The 17715-nt window shown below is 30.7% G+C and overlaps 1 protein-coding gene across 3 annotated transcripts in view; it reads right to left on the reverse strand.

Annotated features, from left to right (window-relative positions):
* LOC121120604 (uncharacterized) overlaps window positions 1–17715 on the reverse strand; it is a 120431-nt gene that overhangs the window by 41712 nt on the left and 61004 nt on the right. For all 3 annotated transcript variants that reach the window (XM_040715479.2, XM_071889661.1, XM_071889662.1), the window contains 2 exons: window positions 9488–9751; window positions 1224–1432 (listed from right to left, as the gene is read on the reverse strand). In XM_040715479.2, coding sequence (XP_040571413.1) covers window positions 1224–1432; window positions 9488–9683 — 405 coding nt within the window. In that variant the 5' untranslated portion in view covers window positions 9684–9751. The remainder of the gene's footprint in view (window positions 1–1223; window positions 1433–9487; window positions 9752–17715) is intronic.

A 17715-nucleotide genomic window follows, 5' to 3' on the forward strand; every position in this document is an offset into this window, starting at 1 on the left:
AATTTATGGAGAATATATATTATAATTTATTTCTCAAAGTTAATTCAACAATTCACAAATCTTTTGCCCTTACATGTAGAGGTGCATAGTGAAGTCAATCACTCAAACCAACCACCTCCAGCTTTAAACATGGTACAGGCCTTGATGAGAAACTCCTTGTGCGTGTTGGCCACTACCTCGAGAATGGAAGCCCGCAAGGGCTAAACAGTGTTATGTGGACGTTTTTTGGACTTTCTCTCCAAACCCACACACAACACACAGTAGTCCAAAGGGTTCACATCCGAAGGAGGCCACATTTCCTTTGCTTTTTTGCTTCAGGAAGTCTGGAGTACGTTTTTTGCTCTGAGAATAATCATGAGTCTTCCTTGCAGGTGTTTCCGACCCATCAGACTGCTTGATATCCTCGAAAACATCGTAAAAGTTGATTTGGGCAGCTTCGTTAACACAATAGTCTTTTTGGGTGTACGTCTTGCGCAGAGGCTCACAATAATGGCCACACGGCATCATATTTGGGGATATCTCAAGGATTTGTATTTTTTCTTATATAGTTTTATCTGCTAAATCAATTGAGCATATTTTTATGAACATAGATCTCAGGTTTACCAAGATATTGAGGCCCAAACTTGTTCTGAAATTAAAATTCTTGGCTTGTATGTAATTCTTATTGAAAATGCGACATAGCTTCGTTCTTTCTGACTATGAAGATGATTTTTTATATTGATTCTGAATTTAGCATCTATTTACTTTCATCACATTCCTTACCCTATATTTTGTATTAAAAAAGCAATCAATCTTATCTTGTAGCAAAATAGACTTCCTACGTAAAATCGATGTATCCATTTAAATATGAAAGACCGTCCTCCCATTTTAAGTACGTACGAATGTATATTATGCAATTAATTAATTAAGCAAGAACAAAAGGAATTCCCCCAAATATGAGAATAACTTAGATATAGCGAACAATTAAATTATTTTAATTTAATTCGCATATTCTTTAAATAATGTGAAAATTTTTGTTTACTTCCACACACATAAGCATTGAACCAAATGGGCGAATGTAAATGTTAATTTTAGGGATTCTTTGTGTGTGTATCTATGCAAAAAAAATATTTATAAATATTTAATTGAATTAAATATAAATTTACATAATATTATATACATGCAACTATTAAATAAATGCATACGTAGTTGCAAAAAAGCAATAAAAAAACAAAACTAATCACCTGCAAAATATAGGAAAATTTAAGAATTTGAAAGGCGTCTTTGACACCTAATTTCCCAGGCTTTTCCAGGAACAAATCCTCATATTCTTCCGTAACAGAGACTTTATGATTGTTTGGACAACAAACTCCAGAGTGATTATTTTGATAAATAACTTCTTCTTCTCCTTGTGTTAGGATGGAAGCTGAGTATCTTCGGTTGGATTCAGAGCCTAAATAAATAAATATAATTATAATTAATTAATGTGACAAAGTAGAACAAAAGTCCGCTCTCGTATGTATTTATATATATTTTTTGAGGTGGAAATATGTCATCATACATTTTTATCTAGAAAATGATTTTAATATATGTATATTTTCATATATATGCAAATTAGAAATTTGCATACTTGAAGTAAAGATTATAAGAATATTCGTATCTTTAAAAATATTTAATGTGATGAACTTTGACGTTCAAAAAGAGGGCAAAACTGATGTAATCATCATTCATAATGTTATTTTCTCGTTTCTGGGGGATTTTTTTTATGCAACATAAAGACGTTACAGTGTCATTCTACCTCAAATCAAACATCCTACTCAAAATTACATGAAATTTTCCTTTACATGTATATATTTATAGAAATTTAAACCGAATGTACGCGCATTAAGATGTCCAAAAAAAGATAGGAGAGTAATTTAAAAAAGATACGTAACCCCTTTTTTTCAATTTGATATCTGCTACACAAATATAATTTTTTTACTTCTCTAGAACAAAGATAACAGGTGCTGACTTAAGTATAACTTTAGCTATGACTTGAGTGTAGGGAAGATTAATATATTTCATACTTAAATGTAAATGACAGAATAAGTACAGGGTGAACAAGTTATCTATGCCGCCACTTTGGCGCTGTCTCTTGTGCAAAAGCGGGCACTTATGCAGCTGATTTTTTTTCCATAGATTGTTTGAACCTGCACTAGCTAGAAAAAAATGGCATCAATTGTGGCTTCAAGATGCTCATAAATCTCATTTAGTAGAACCCGCAAAAATACACATACGAATTCGTTGTCCCAAATATTCGGAAAAGGCACATACCCTTCCTTGGAATCCGCGCCAGGAGTGACAACATAGCAATTGTTCGAACTCTAACACTCATTGAGAAGTTTGTTCGCCAGGTAAAGAGGGATTTTGAAGTCTCTAAAGGGGATTTTGAGTCAACAGAAATACGGGCTGAGGTCAAAGGTCGAAGTGACTGTTTCCAGATGCCAGAATTCGTGGTTCGAATCCAGAAAATCGTCTATGACGACCCAGGAAAGTCTATCAAAGAAGATGATGAGTTGTTTGTGAAGTTGTCTAGTCAGAGTCGTTGATCTAGTTCTGCATTAACAAAAACCTTCATTTTTACTCGTACAAGATGATGAATCTTCACAAAAAAGGCCAAGGAAAAATGCCTAAAATTCTCCCAAAAGCTCCTTAACTTATGACAATTAAGATTAAATTAATTGTTCTTTTTTTTTTGTAAATAGATGTAAATTTGTTGTATAAAAATGGGATTATTGACTAATCCAAACTATCTATGTGTAATTTAACAAAACATGACTCCCCTTCAGTATTATACTAAATGGATATTGAGTTTATTTTGTTTTAGTCATTGTGATGGCATTTGAACAAGTTTTTAATTTAAAAAAAGTGTTTCAATACAGTAGAATAAAGTTTTGAATAAGTTTTTATTAAAAGACATTCTTGTTTTATCAATTAATTTATTATCTTATAAACTTTGAAATAAATAAATAACTGTTGAAACTTATTACTACTTGTTTGATTCTAATGAAAAAAAAAGTAATTTTTTTAGGATAATTATTTTTTTAATAATGCAGTTAGTTTTTATATCGTTTTTCCTGTATCCTATTAGGGTGGTTTAAAAGGTTTCCGACATCACTGTGAAGATACCGGCCCTCATAAATAAAAGCTAGTCACATCTATATAATATTCAGTTACAGCCATTTTAGAAGCGCAGTTGTTATGTAACAGTCGTTTGAGTGAGTAGACATGAGTGTTTTTATGAAGATTGAAAAATTCGAGGTTCGAGCTGTCATTAAATATTTGTTTTTGAAAGTCTAACCTTTACATAGATTCAAACAATAGCAAACATATAAAGGCTTGTTATTAAAAAAACTGAACGCGTCTAAATCAATCCAACTGGGAGTAATCACAAAACTGTTATTTATTTATTCATCACACCCCAATATTAAATCTTTTTCCTTATTTTTTTTTACTGAAATTCGATATCTTTTAACTTCTGCAACCGTTTTTGGTTACGTTGAGTGTTGCCCCCCCCCTGTCCATTCTTTCCAAATTACTTTATATCCACTTAAAAGATTGAAATGATTAAAACTTTTTCCTATGGGAATTATATTCTTAGTTTTTACAGTGCTTATGAAACAAAGAGCGCTAAAAAAAGGGATTTGATTATACCACGATTGTGAAGAAAATTTGGTCCAAAATGTTCCGACATCCAATAAAACCTCAAATCTTAGTTTTGAATCCAATTAATCCTGAGTCTTAGCATTTTAAATAAACGAATAATGCCCCAAAATTTCAATGCATATGGTAACACAATCGAAATCTAGAACCAGAGACAAAATAAAATTAGTATAATAAGAACGACAAAATTTCTAAAACACGACAACGATTCCAATATAGGAATTGATAATCATTTCTCTGTTATTAACTATACTTCGAATGATGGAATATTCATACTGGGAAAGACTCATGGATTGATGAACAGGTATAGTATGAGGGAAAGCATAATTCCAACATTATTCCAAAGGAAAATAAACATTTATTTAATTAATTTAAAGGAATAATCAATTTTGACCATAAGTAACAAAAATGAGGTATAATTTAATTTATTTATATATTATATTAAGGCAAATTATCCTTGAGGCAAAATTATTTAAGACTAATTATCCTGAGACAAAATAGTTTAAGGCAATAGTAAGGTGTACCAGACTGCAGTGTTCCGTCCGAAACAAGGACCACTAGGTAAAACTGAATTCCCTCCTCATCCTCGCATGTCCATCATCTCACACACAAACAATTAAACAAAAAATGATTAACGGTACTATAGACAAGTTTATAGTGGACCCAATAAGTTTAGTCCGGATATTTTTGATTAAATCAAGTGTTCATTGTCACCTCTCGTTTTAATTCAACCAGTTTTCACCTACTTGCATACTCATATAAGTTGGAAACTGTAAGAGCTATACGAGTATATTGGATAATTTATATACAATGTAAATGTACAAATATCAAAATAAATGGATTTTCTATTAGAATAACTATATGATAATATGTTATAATTAATTGCATGCCATCAACAGTAGTTAAAGAAAGCAAAGCAAATGAAGATAATGAATCATTCCATACATAAAAAAACTAATTAATGCCCACACATCATGATCACTTCTTCGTTAATCGTAATAATAATTTAATATACTATTATCATCATTTGTGAAATCCCCAAGTATCTGATATACCTAATTTTTAAGTATGCTAAATATTTTCTATTATAATCAGCCATTCAAGATTACTACACTTTTCGTGGACTAAAGTATTAAAACAAAGTGGCGAATCGTGGCTGTTTTTTTTTGTCCTTCAATTGGTCGGATGAAGTTGCATTGGCTAACTACAGTATTACTAGTTTGGAGTACTTTGTTATGAAAATGTACGGTTGTTGCGTGTGCTCGCTCATTCTTGTTTTTGTTGATTATTTAATAGGTTTTCGTGTTGCTAATTTCTCCCTCTGAAGTATGCATTATTGCCTATTTTTGGTGTAGATTGATTAAAAAATGCATAATAAAATAAATATATATAAATTTAAATAGAATTATAATATTTTCCTTTCACTAATGATATTTTAATTATTGAAGGTTCTCCTTTTTTAGAGCAGTAATTCATTGTCTCCTGTAAAATGCAGCTGATATAAATAAAATTGTTAATTCAGGTGTACCATACGTCTCGTTCTCGCCTTATCCTAGCACCTTTTTTTCACGACAAAATACTAAAATGCTAAGTATTACATTTACTCCATCAGACCTAAGAATGGTCTTGGAAGTTTATATTTCATATATAAAGTTCTACTCTAGGAATATACATAGGCACATTGAGTTTTAACTTCCTACATGCAGTCTTCACCACTATTGACAGGGTATTTTTACTTTTCTACCCATTTGTTACTAGATGCTGCCAAATTTGATTCAATCTAGCAGGAAATCGGCTAATTTTTTCAAAACTATTACTACATTCTGAATTTTAATAGTTTATTAACAAATAAAGGAAATAAACATGGTCCCAAAACATTAAAATGCCATTTTCATATCTTACAATACCTAGACATTCAACTCCAATGCACTCTGTTAATATCAATACCTCAAAGATATTATTTATCTACATTTTCCAACAACTGAGAATATGCTGTTTTCCATTTAAAATTCCCTTGTGACTGCATGTTTTCTTTCCATTATATTTTTTTGAAGCCGAAAGGCATATTTTTATTCTTAATGATGACAAAAGCAAAAAAAAAAAACTTTCTTAAATTACAAAGGAAAATTTAACTTCATAAATTACAATGATTGAGCACATCTGACATAGCAAAAAATAGAATATAAAATTAAGATAAAACGACAATAAGATTAAAAATCACTTTTATTCTCTCCCGCCCCTCTACTATCTATAATTTAATATTTAATCATACTTAATTGAAAAGATACAGAAAATTTACCAATGTTGATTTTTCTTTTTTTTTCTGTATTGTAAGACCTATTAAGAAGTTATAACTCTGATATTTTAACAAAGTTTAAGAGTCCGAGTTAACGACCACTGTCGGAAAAAAAATGAGAAAACAAAGATTTTTTTAAAAAAAAGGACACATTCCAAATTAATTGAAAAAAATTTCCTGCTACATTTGTCTTTAATACATAATTTCTTGTTTTTTTCCGCTGATGATAGTCTCTAACTTAAGAGCCATAGAAAGTTTCTGGTAAGTGGACACTACCACTTAGGTCCTGCCTTATAGATTATCTTTTAATTTATCTTTACACTCTTATTAAAGGATTAATCTTCCCACATTTGTGCAGAATGTGTACAGACGTTTCTAGTTCCTTTCTAGAAAATATGCAACTGAAACTCCTACCTTGATGATTCAATTCAGTATAAATTGATGAAGTTCCCCGATTCTGTAACAGAGCCATTTTTGTCTAGCAAAATTTAAATGATTTTTGAAAAAAGGGTTTTGGAATCGATGTCGAACTTCGGGAGACCTAATCTGTCCGACCGCTTGGTTACTAGATCTTCGAGTGATTTTTCTTCCGATCTAGTAGTTCCTACCTAATTTGATTATTTATAATTTATATAAATGGGTTGTCCCTAGAATCTTACAAAGATACCAAGAAAACAAAATAACTTTTAATCCATCCAAATTTGTATTTACACATACCTAAATTAAAGCATTATGATTATATTCTATGCAAAAAGAGTATTAAGCGGATCCAAGTAAATTAAGCACTATTACATATTTTTGGTAGAGCTTTCATCTAGAAATTATCAGCTACTTGTTCCAATTCTTAATAATTACACCATAGGTAAATACCATTAGATAATGCTAGACTAATTAGTTAGTTAAATATATATTACTGCTCTCCATACATACATAAAATAAAATTGAACAAATATAAACGCTAGACTAATTAGATTTAAATTAAAAAATATTAGTGTATTAATTTGAAACGATGTGGATAAAGTGGAGTTATTGTGAAGTACCATATGTGTTATCCAAATCGCAGATGTGTCATTCCAAGGTAGATGAAGAGTTAGATAGAGATGTTGGATTTTATAGAGGACAAATTATTAGAGTTGCTGTTATCAGAGCTTCTTATTGAAAATATAAAAAAAGATTTGTAAATCGAAATAGAAGCTTATGTTCTTCAACGATTGCACAGTTCACATTGAGGCTTAGAGAAAACAAAAAGAAGCGCTAGGTAGACAATTTATTATCTTGCAATGGACAAAAATATCATAGAAGTGATTAAAAAAATCAAATGTTGACCCATACCAATTAGGTAATTTGTGTGCTCGCCTGCAGATCTGTTTGAGTTTGGAGGAAAGTATTACTTCCTATATGAAGATTGATTTTCTGGATATCCTTACGTCGAGGAATTCGAAACAGTTCCATCATCGGGAGGCATTAACAAAAATATTGTCTGAATCCCAGATTCCAGTAAAAAAGAACAGATCAAGGCCCATAGTTTAGTTCCCGGGAATTTAGGTATACTTGAAAATGTAACTTGGAGTAACTTGAGAACATTCTTCACCTAATGATCAACAAAATAATGACATCCCGAGTTTTTGGGCAAGTGTATGAAGAATCTTATTGTAAAATGAGGAGAAAATAAAGATCTAATCAATTCATACATGGTACCCAGGATTTCGAAAGTCTCTGATGTGTAAATAAAATATGTACAATTGTATCTAGAGTTGTAAAAAGGATGTTCTATATAGAACGTGTGCAATGCTTTTTGTACTGCAAACTGAACATGATTTTTCATTTTATTAAGCTTTTATCATGATTATTTGATTCTTGAAGAGGGAACGTTTAAGTTTAAATCAATAAATAGTTTGTGTTCTCATTCAATATGAAAAGTAACACTAAGGGTTGGTTTTGGACTTATAAGTGAAATCCCTTGTTAGATTTAGAGTAGAATTGAGGGTTGACATCGGAGTAATTCCATCCTATTTGTCCTTGTTATTGAACAAGTGGTATTTGTATTCATTTCCTTCATCTCACGGCTGATTGGAGTTGATCTATTATAAACGTCCTGCCAGCAAAGCTTCTTTCCTCCTAAGTATTCTTCAAATTGTCAGGATTACCTCGTTGATTTTTGCTTTCTTTTATTTTTAAATAAAGGAAAGGACATGATTTATACACCTCTTACAATGGTTGACTATGCATACAATGAGTTAATACTCATGACTACAAAATTTTTGGTTGGATTATTTCTATTTTTTAAAAAAAATCTATTCAAGTAGTTTGTAGTAATAATATCTATTAACTTTTTTAAAATCCCCTTTGTCCTTCCCCCCTTTAACTACTCTGGAGTCTGTATTTTAATTAAATATAATTCATTAATCATTATAAATACAACGTACACCGTTGTATACTGATTTAATCTGTCTAAAGTGTTTATTATGTTGGACACATTGCATGTAATATATAATATTACATATTATATATATAACATATTATGTACAGAGATTTATCAACTACGTTTATAGGTTCATTAATCATAAAAAATATGGTGTTTTTTTTTCAATTTCTTATATGCAAACCAATAATATATGTGATGTGTCAACATAAAAACAATCTAAAATAAATATCAAAAAACGAAGAACATTTTCATGTATTTTTTTACTTCATATATACATACATGCCATTATTTGATGGACATAATTCAGTATTTGTATTCAAATTTGTGAGATGAGTCAAGATATCCAACAACTGTTGCTATAGTTTAAATCCTTTATTTTAACCCTCCCATCACAAGATAAATTATTTTAGCAATTTATGTTATAATCTATTTATTAAATGCGAATGTCTATGTGTAGGCATGTATTTGTGTTTGACAATCACAGCCAAACCAATGAATGGATTTTGCTGAAATATTTTTATGCATCTTTTTAAGGCTCCAGGAAGGGTTCTATAACAATTATTTTGGCCTTCAAGGCCATGGTTGGCTTAAAATAGTATTCTTCTAAAAAAAACTTTTTTTACCTACAAACGACTACTTTATCTAGAACAAAAATACAAATCATTAATTCTACGAATTATTGTTGCTGAATGTTAGTATAAATCTTTCCATACTTTTTTTAAAGGAGATTATAAGGTTTAGAGAAAAAGAAGAAGAAGAGAGACTAAGACAAAAGATTTTAGACATTCATATGAAAGTTGAGCGAATGACTATTCAACGGTCGCTCCGATCTTTTATACCTTATAATCTCCTATAAAAAAACTGTGAAAAGATACATACCAACATGCAGTGAGAATAATTCTTAAAATTTTACGATCTCTTTATTTTTGTTATATATGAAGCGGAAGGGTTTATAATTAATTTAAATTTATTGCTGGCAATCCTACTCTATTTCCTCATTACTGTCCAAATATATATGCACTCGATCCATTAAATATATGTAGTTAATGTAGATTAAGATTTACTTATGCCTAAATTATACTTACCATTTGATGATTGAGCCCGTTGGTTAAGAATTGTAAAATTCTCCCTTGTCTTTGGAATGGATGATTTGTTGCTTTTAGAGCTAGTAGAGGAATCATCGGAAGAGGATATCTTTGCTTCCGATTGGACCAAATTGTCAAGAAAGGAGGTTGATTTAACATGACGAATGGAGGTTCCTTCATCAGATGGAAGGACCATTTTACTTTTAATCTTTAAGAAGGAGGAGTCTCAATGGATTGTTAATATGTATACGCAAAACTATCAACCTAAAAAGAATGGAAAATGAGTGAAAAGTCATGTGATGTACAGGTATGTCTTATGTACATATTTAAATATCCAGAAAATTACTTTTAGCAAAACTATAATAATAATTTACTATTAAATTCAAAATAAGAGAAAAAATTTAGTTTTAATTTGGTGGTTTTTTTTTACTATTTCATGTTTGTTAAATAATATTCACTCATTATTTTATATATATATATATATCCATGGTTTCTAATATATTAATGGCTTTTTTTTAATCTAAGGACTATTAAAAGTTCATAAACTATGCACTTTATTGTGCAATCTTTCAAAGATACAAAATTAATTAATTTATGCATTTATGTGCTTTCTCCTTTTATCTCTTATTCATATTTAAAAGCGTATACTTATTACGAAAATATGTACCTTTATTTCATCTTGCAAGTCTTTCTCCGAAAATTAACACAAAAAAATTCTAAAATCAATGGCATTAGTTAGCCAAATATTTCCAACTATTGAAATAATTGCTAGAATTAATCACATCTTAATAAGATCTCATTTGAACTCAACTAATAAACACACAGTACACTAAGTAATAGGCTGGGAAAAAGTAATTTCGTATTGTCCCTTTTAATTCAATACTTTAAAACTAAAGGAATTGAAATAAATTTAAAATCATTTTAATTCGTTTAGTTAATTGAGCCTCAGACTTAGGTTCTAACATCAATGTGACGTCGTCGGCATACATATCAATAATATGTCTCGAGGCCCCAAAATCAACTCCCAACCCCTTGAATTTCGATATAATCGAATCTCCAGGATCTTTTAGTGCAGCGACGAATCATAGGGGGGCTGAAGGACAACCTTGACGGCAACTCTTTCTTAAATTAATTGGGTCGCTTTCTCCATCCCCACCTAATGGGATTCAAGTATTCTTTTGGAAGAAGTTTTTTAACTGATTTCAAAATATGACTTTGTAGGATAGAATTAAATGCTTTGTTGAAGTCCAGAACTATAATTTCACCAAAAGTTTCCTTTTACGTACAATTTCAAGAGCAGACTGTATATGTCTTGAAATGTGGGAAATCTTCCTGCCCTTAAGGAAACCTTTTTTTTCTTGGCCAAGCAAATTTTGCCTAACTTCAAGTTAATTTAGCCCTTTTTCTGTTTAATTATATAGGAAAGGTTAAGAGATTCAAATAAAATACCAGTATTTTGATGGTCACCGTCTCCGATTCCAGCACACAATTTCTTAATAATATATTTTATAGCCTATAAAAGTAATATCAAGTCTAGAGACTATAAATATAGACATAATTCATAGCTATATGGTAGGTAATTATTAGTTAATTTGTAGGAAATAGTTGTGCCAGGTAAAAAAAAATTGGAATATAAGATATTTAAGAAGAAGAATAAATAAATAAAATATCTATTCCTTATACATTCATAAGTTTCTTAACATAAGTAATGTATGAACTCCTAATCGAGAAATATGTATACGGAGTCGGTACAAATTTTCAGACTCCTGACTTCGACTCCACCAAAAAAAATCACGACTCCGCAGCCCTGGTGGTGATATACTTGGATTTTAGTCTTAAAACTATTTTCTTTCAAATACTTATATAATATGGGATATATTATTATACAAATTATAAACCCAATACCCGGTTTTCATTATTAATTCCTTCTCTTTTTGTAAAGGGATACCTCAGTAACTCAACAAGGTAACAAACGATATTGTAATAAATAAAGCAATATTTTTGTAATTATGTATTTTGTCCGTATATAAAAATTAAATTTCCTTTATTAAATGGAAAACTCCGGAAATTAAATTTTATTTAAAAGTAATTGCATAGGGGAAAAAACAAAAACTTTGTAAAAGAAAATACAAATTGAAAAAGCAACCTTCCATGCAAGTCTACTAAAATTCCTGCAGGGACGTCCACAGGATTATATAAATATATATATATTTTGGGGGGAGGGATCCCTTATTTTTGGAATTTTTTTTGAAAAAAAAAAATTAAAATTGTTTGGAAAAAATTTCATAAATCCATCGTTATTGAATAAAAACAAATTTTTTTATGAGAAAATTACAAAATTCATAGTTATTCACAAAATATAAGTTTTTTTGTGAAAAAATTTCATAGGTTAAATTTTGAATAATTTTTTTTTTTAATCCACGGTTGTTCACAAATAATTACATTTATTTCGAAAAAAATGTGATATTTAAAATTTAATTTTAAAATTTTTTTCCAAAAAATTTAGTTCTCTATTTTTTTTCCAGATTAATTCCAAAAACTAATAACTAAATTTATTTCCAAAAAAAGTGATGTTTGAAATTTAATTTTAGAATTTTTTTTCCAAAAAATTTAATTTTCTAGTTTTTTCAAATAAAATCCAAAAATGACCCCCCTCCAATAAAAAAATTATATATATAATCGTGCGGATGATCCTCTGTACACAGTTTTCAATATCGTAGCCAAACTAAATTTGCAATATTATATCTTATTTTATAGTTGTGGAAAATTAATTGGTTAGATATCTAGTTATCGACGATTCTACAAAGGTCTTAAAATGTTTGTTTTTCAGAAGAAATCCGATTCAATTTCACCGATTTGGACAAATTGTACCAATTTTAGCTCTACAGCACCGTTATCAATGGAATTTTTTTGTGTTCAAAGAATGATGCAAATTTTAAAATATGAAAACGAATTGAATTTTTTATTATATATATATTAGAAAATTGAAGCAACTAACGGATTTTCATAAATTGCACTAAAAAACCCTAAGAAAGAGAATTACAAACGCATTGTTCCAACGGATCATATCGACAGACTGTACTTAAAAATACACTTTAATATCTCGCTTCTAGAAAAAAAAAACACGCCCATTCCACCACTAACATTACATCCTGATTGCCACGCATGATACAAACGGAAATATTTTTGCCGTACCCTGCACAACGTTTCACAATCTGAACATAAAATATCCGTCTAAATAGCTTGACTTAACAACTGGGGCAAAATTAAGACCATGTGATTAATTTTCGTACAGATTAGTGGTCGTAGCAACACTTTTTCTGTCCTCGAGGGCTTTGAATAACAATGCATTTGACTCTATAACTAACTCCATGAATTCAAGATGAACTCTTCAAAGAAAAGAAAAAGTTGCCTACGTCAGGATAGAAAATGACAGATTTCATATTCCAGGATGTTCTTTATCCAAATACGTGTAATTTGAATATGTATATTCAATTTTTGTAATTCAAATCAAGGCTTTCTAAGCTTAGTTTCCAAATTTCTCTTTGAATGCAACGCCCATAACCCTGGAATTACCCCACACACTCTCGATCAAAAAAATACCAGGGATTGATCTTTTGTGGAGTGTGAGTAGAATAAAACAGTCATATTTCTATAAAAGAAAATCCCATCCCCTACGAAAGTATGAGTCAAAAAGTTAGCATAGCCGGGTAGACGATTCGAGACCTACTTGTATCAGAGTTCAAGTTGATAATTGTTATTAATCCTTGATATACTTCTTATCTTAGTGATAATTTAGTTCAAAATAAATTTATTTATTTCATTGCAACAAAAAAATGAAAGATTATATTGGCTAGAATGCACAATATGAGTTATGATGAGTAGTAAGTTGAAGCATCAAGGATATTATGTTCAGTAGTTGAGAATTACTCGCTTGTTATTTATGTTGTAACATATATTTATATTTATTTGTTCATACACTATGTGTATAAAAAAGATATGTGTATAAATATAAAATATTTTAACTTCCTGTCTTGCGTTGTTGGGAATGCAGAGAGATAAATCAAAAGAGAAATCGATAAACACATACTAAGGAAGTATAACTATAAAGAACACAATATCATCAAGGCCTTGCTCCCACTCCTTTTAGTATTGCATATAGTACTTAGCAATTGAAAGTCTTAAGAGTAAGAGAAGAAGATTTATTTATTATGCATGTATGTTGTAGGTAGTGTTGTTTGATACCCGGGTACGATAATGTCTGTGCCGGAGTAGTACCTCATTTAAAACACTTCGTACTATACCAAACTGATGGCGAGAATAAATATTTCCAGCACACTATATATGTTTGAACGGACGTCATACTTACTCTTTCGATCTCAACCACAGTGGAAAGTTGAAATTCAATTAATCCAACCTTTTAATAATAAAGAAATAACTTTACTAAATGAAGTGACGCGAAAATTATATTATTGGAGTAGAAGGAGAGGACTAGGAGTCCATCCGTGGACTGAGGAGGAGGCTGGATCTCCTCCGGCCTGTTTACTCAGTCTATCGATTAACTCCCGGTCCTTCTTTCCCCTCCCCCTATATACTCCATAAGAGAGAAACTCATAACCTTCTCCACATAATGAGACCTTCCATCTACTCTCATGATCATCCAAAGTGTTAATAGTACTTATATATTGAAAAAGTCGAGGTCCATTTCCTTCTACTGCAGTGACAAAAATATATTCTTCGCTTCGCAAAGTTATCTCCTTAGTATTTAAAGGTTGTAATAATTGAATTTCAACTTTCCGTTGCTGCTGTCTCAAATTTCGAGATAGAAAGGAAAAGTATGACGTGTGGCAAACTTAAAAAGTTACCCACAACATTTTTTAATAACGTTTCTAGTCCAAAAATTACAAAAACGCACCTAAATACAGAGACTTTTAATCATACGGGAACCGTTACGAAAATATTACTATCTTAACAACACATTTATGTTATATATGCATTACAATACCGACAATATATGTACTACTGAGTAAAAAGACGGGAAAAAACCCCTTAAATAAATCAAGTCAGATTACTTTTAAATCCTCTAAGTAAGAATAAGTACACACATACGACTGACTGTATGTATATTTATGCAAGCAGTTGGATTACTCGAAATCCGATTGCTATAATTTATTTCTCATCTCCAAATTAACATCATCAAATACTATAAAAGAAGTGATTTCTTGTTGAGGTCCCTAAAGATTTCACAAGAGGTCGAAGTCGAGACTCAAGTCTTTGCTCAAAAGACTTAGTTAAGTCAAATACATTAAATATTTTCTTCACGTCCAGTTCGAGTCTTCAAAGAACTTTTGAGTTCATTTCAAGTAATGATAATATATAGTCCATAGTGTCAAGGGGTTCAACATAAAATAGCTTTCGAGTTCAAGTCAACTAGCGAGTCTTAGCTATCGTGTTCAAGACAATACGATTTTTTTAACTCTCAGAACAAGTCGAGTAACTAATTTCTAGTTCCAAGTATTTCACTCTCATGTGAATGATTTTTCAACAAAACCAAAAAGTGTGTTATACAAGGGTGCTCTGAAAAGTTTCTGACCTCACCGTGAAGATAGCAGCACTGGCAAATAAAAGCTATTCAATTCTATTTTGCATCGATTGACAGTTTCTCAGCAAAGTTTCAGCCATTTTTAGTCATGTAGCAGTCATTTAAGTGAGTTAATGTAAGTGTTTTTGTGAAAGAAACTTCTGAATTTTTTATTTTTATTTTAACATAGGGTCCTTGTAAATCTACACACTTATACCAGCAAAGTTATAGACAGGACGAGTTATACAGATGGGAGCATCGTTGGGAGAGGTGTGTAGATTTACTACGGAACTATGTTAAAAAATATAATCACAGAAAAATAATTCAAATACAAACTCAGTCAAACGACTGTTACTTAACAACTATTCGGCCAAAATGAGTGAAACTTTGGTGAATAACTATCAACAGATGCTAAATGGAGGTGACTAGCTTTTATATACGAGTGCTACCATCTTCCGGTTGAGCCTGTAAACTTTTCAGACCACCCTCTTAATGTCAATAAGTATTAAAACATCTTTTTACATGCATACACAAAAAAATCAGGTAACTGGCTCCAACGGTGGCCTGGCAATGAAGGCTATGCATCGAATATTTCAGGGGGGTTGGTAATTGAAAATATTTTGTGCTTCAAAAGGAGAGAAAAACAGTGCCACAAAATTCATTTGTTTGGTTGAATTTGAACACTTATCATACATGTACATTGTACACATAAATAAGTGCATAATTTTGGAACAGACTAATGAGAAATTGATTTCCAACGGCTCTACATATTATAATTTTCAAAGCTCAACAAATATTCCTTTCAAAATGAATAGGTTCTGTGCTTTCAATTATTCATTATTTGTAGGAGTGAAAATGCCGTGATAAATTAAATGTTTAAAGTAAAAAAATTACTAATGTCTTAACAAATTTCTCTCTTCGTGGAATTTGTTTTCTCTCCTAACATGAAACATTTTATACTACAAACTTCTTCATTTTGAAAGAAAAAAATATTGAGATTTGAAGATTATTATCATGAAATATCAATACTTCACACGTTCACAATTCTGTACAAATATTGAAGTATCATTCAATCGCTGGCCCAACAACTTCTTAGAGTAAGAATTTTATTATTGTCTATTGATATATCGTACATGAATATATTTATATCTGATAGTAGACTGATATTGAATAAATATAATTGATTGTGGTGTCATAATTATTAGCTAGGGAAGTATTGATTCAAATTATTGGGATTACTCGGAAGGGAAGGAAAGGGAAGATACATTTAATTTATGAGGATTTGCATGGATCTTTCCTAGGGAGCATTTGGATATATTATGGATCTGCATCCACTCATCCTTCGGCTTCTTAGGAGTTCATATTTTCCCTTTGGGATATCCTTGCAAGGAGGAACACTCCTCCTCCTTTCCTATCTTCAATTCAACTTCAGGTTACACACAGTCAAGGGATCTCGCCATTTTGTGATTCACTCACTGGATCTCATCTCTTTAAATGTAAGGATCATGCAGATGTATAATTAAAGTATCACATAGTTAATTATCACCACGCGAATCATCCTCTTTATGCTCAAGAATACTTTCATTACTCAATATCTTCTATCAAATCATTACATACTTCTACGAGAGTTTCATAGAGCGACATAATAATCGGATCAAAGGCCCAATAAGGAGCGAAGAGTCTTCTCATCCTCCATCCACAGCTTCTTCATTGAAGTTTTTGAGCCCCTGCCTCCTTCAGTCAACTTTGCTTCATTTCCAACACTAAGATAAATAATTCATTGATAAGAGTCCTTCAGTGTTCTTGATGCATATAACGCATGTGATATGAATCATTAGTTTCTATTATACTCATTTCAACTTCTCTATTCGTGCTCTAGAGTCTACGTGAACAATTATACATTCTGAATACTCCATGTCTCACTCCTGATTTCATCATACTTGTAAGTTTTTCTTAGATTGAAAACAAGGGGAAGACTATCTTAAACTCTCCTTCTTGATATATTTGTATGCAAATCATATTCTGTTCTACCATTTTGTGCATAAATAGTTCTTGAGAACTGTTAAGTGATAAAAAAAGTTACTCTTATACTTTGTACACTTCTACAGAAACACAACAATAGCAATGCTAATAAATTTGAACAGAAGGAACTAAACTATTATATAATTAAGTAAGATATATAAATACTAATGGATTTAAAGTGAAGAAAAACTAATTATTATCTTCATTGAAAAGGTGAAAAGCCAACACTACTGAAAAGGTACAGAATCTTACAAAGTATAAAACACTTCCAAGGTTTTTATTGAGTCTGATTTATCATGCTTCTGATTCCATTCTAATTTCTGATGTGTGTTTTCATTTGACCGACTTCAGGTAACCAGGCACTGAGCTAATGACAATCTGATGTATAACAAGAACATATCCACTCTGATTAAAAGTTGTACGAAGGGTCAACTGTAACCTTGATTTGATATAATTTATATTTGATGTATAATATTTCTGAGTAGATAGATTTGGTAATGAAGGAATGTGTAACTTTTTCCCTTTTTGTTCATCTACATTCCTGGAGATGTACTAAAATTTCTAGAGATGAATAGTTTGTCTCATATTGGAAAACTCTCATTACATAAAAAAAAATCTTCCTTCT

This window comes from Lepeophtheirus salmonis, chromosome 6 (assembly GCF_016086655.4).
Source record: "Lepeophtheirus salmonis chromosome 6, UVic_Lsal_1.4, whole genome shotgun sequence".
In the NCBI taxonomy this organism is placed as follows: Eukaryota; Metazoa; Arthropoda; class Copepoda; order Siphonostomatoida; family Caligidae; genus Lepeophtheirus; species Lepeophtheirus salmonis.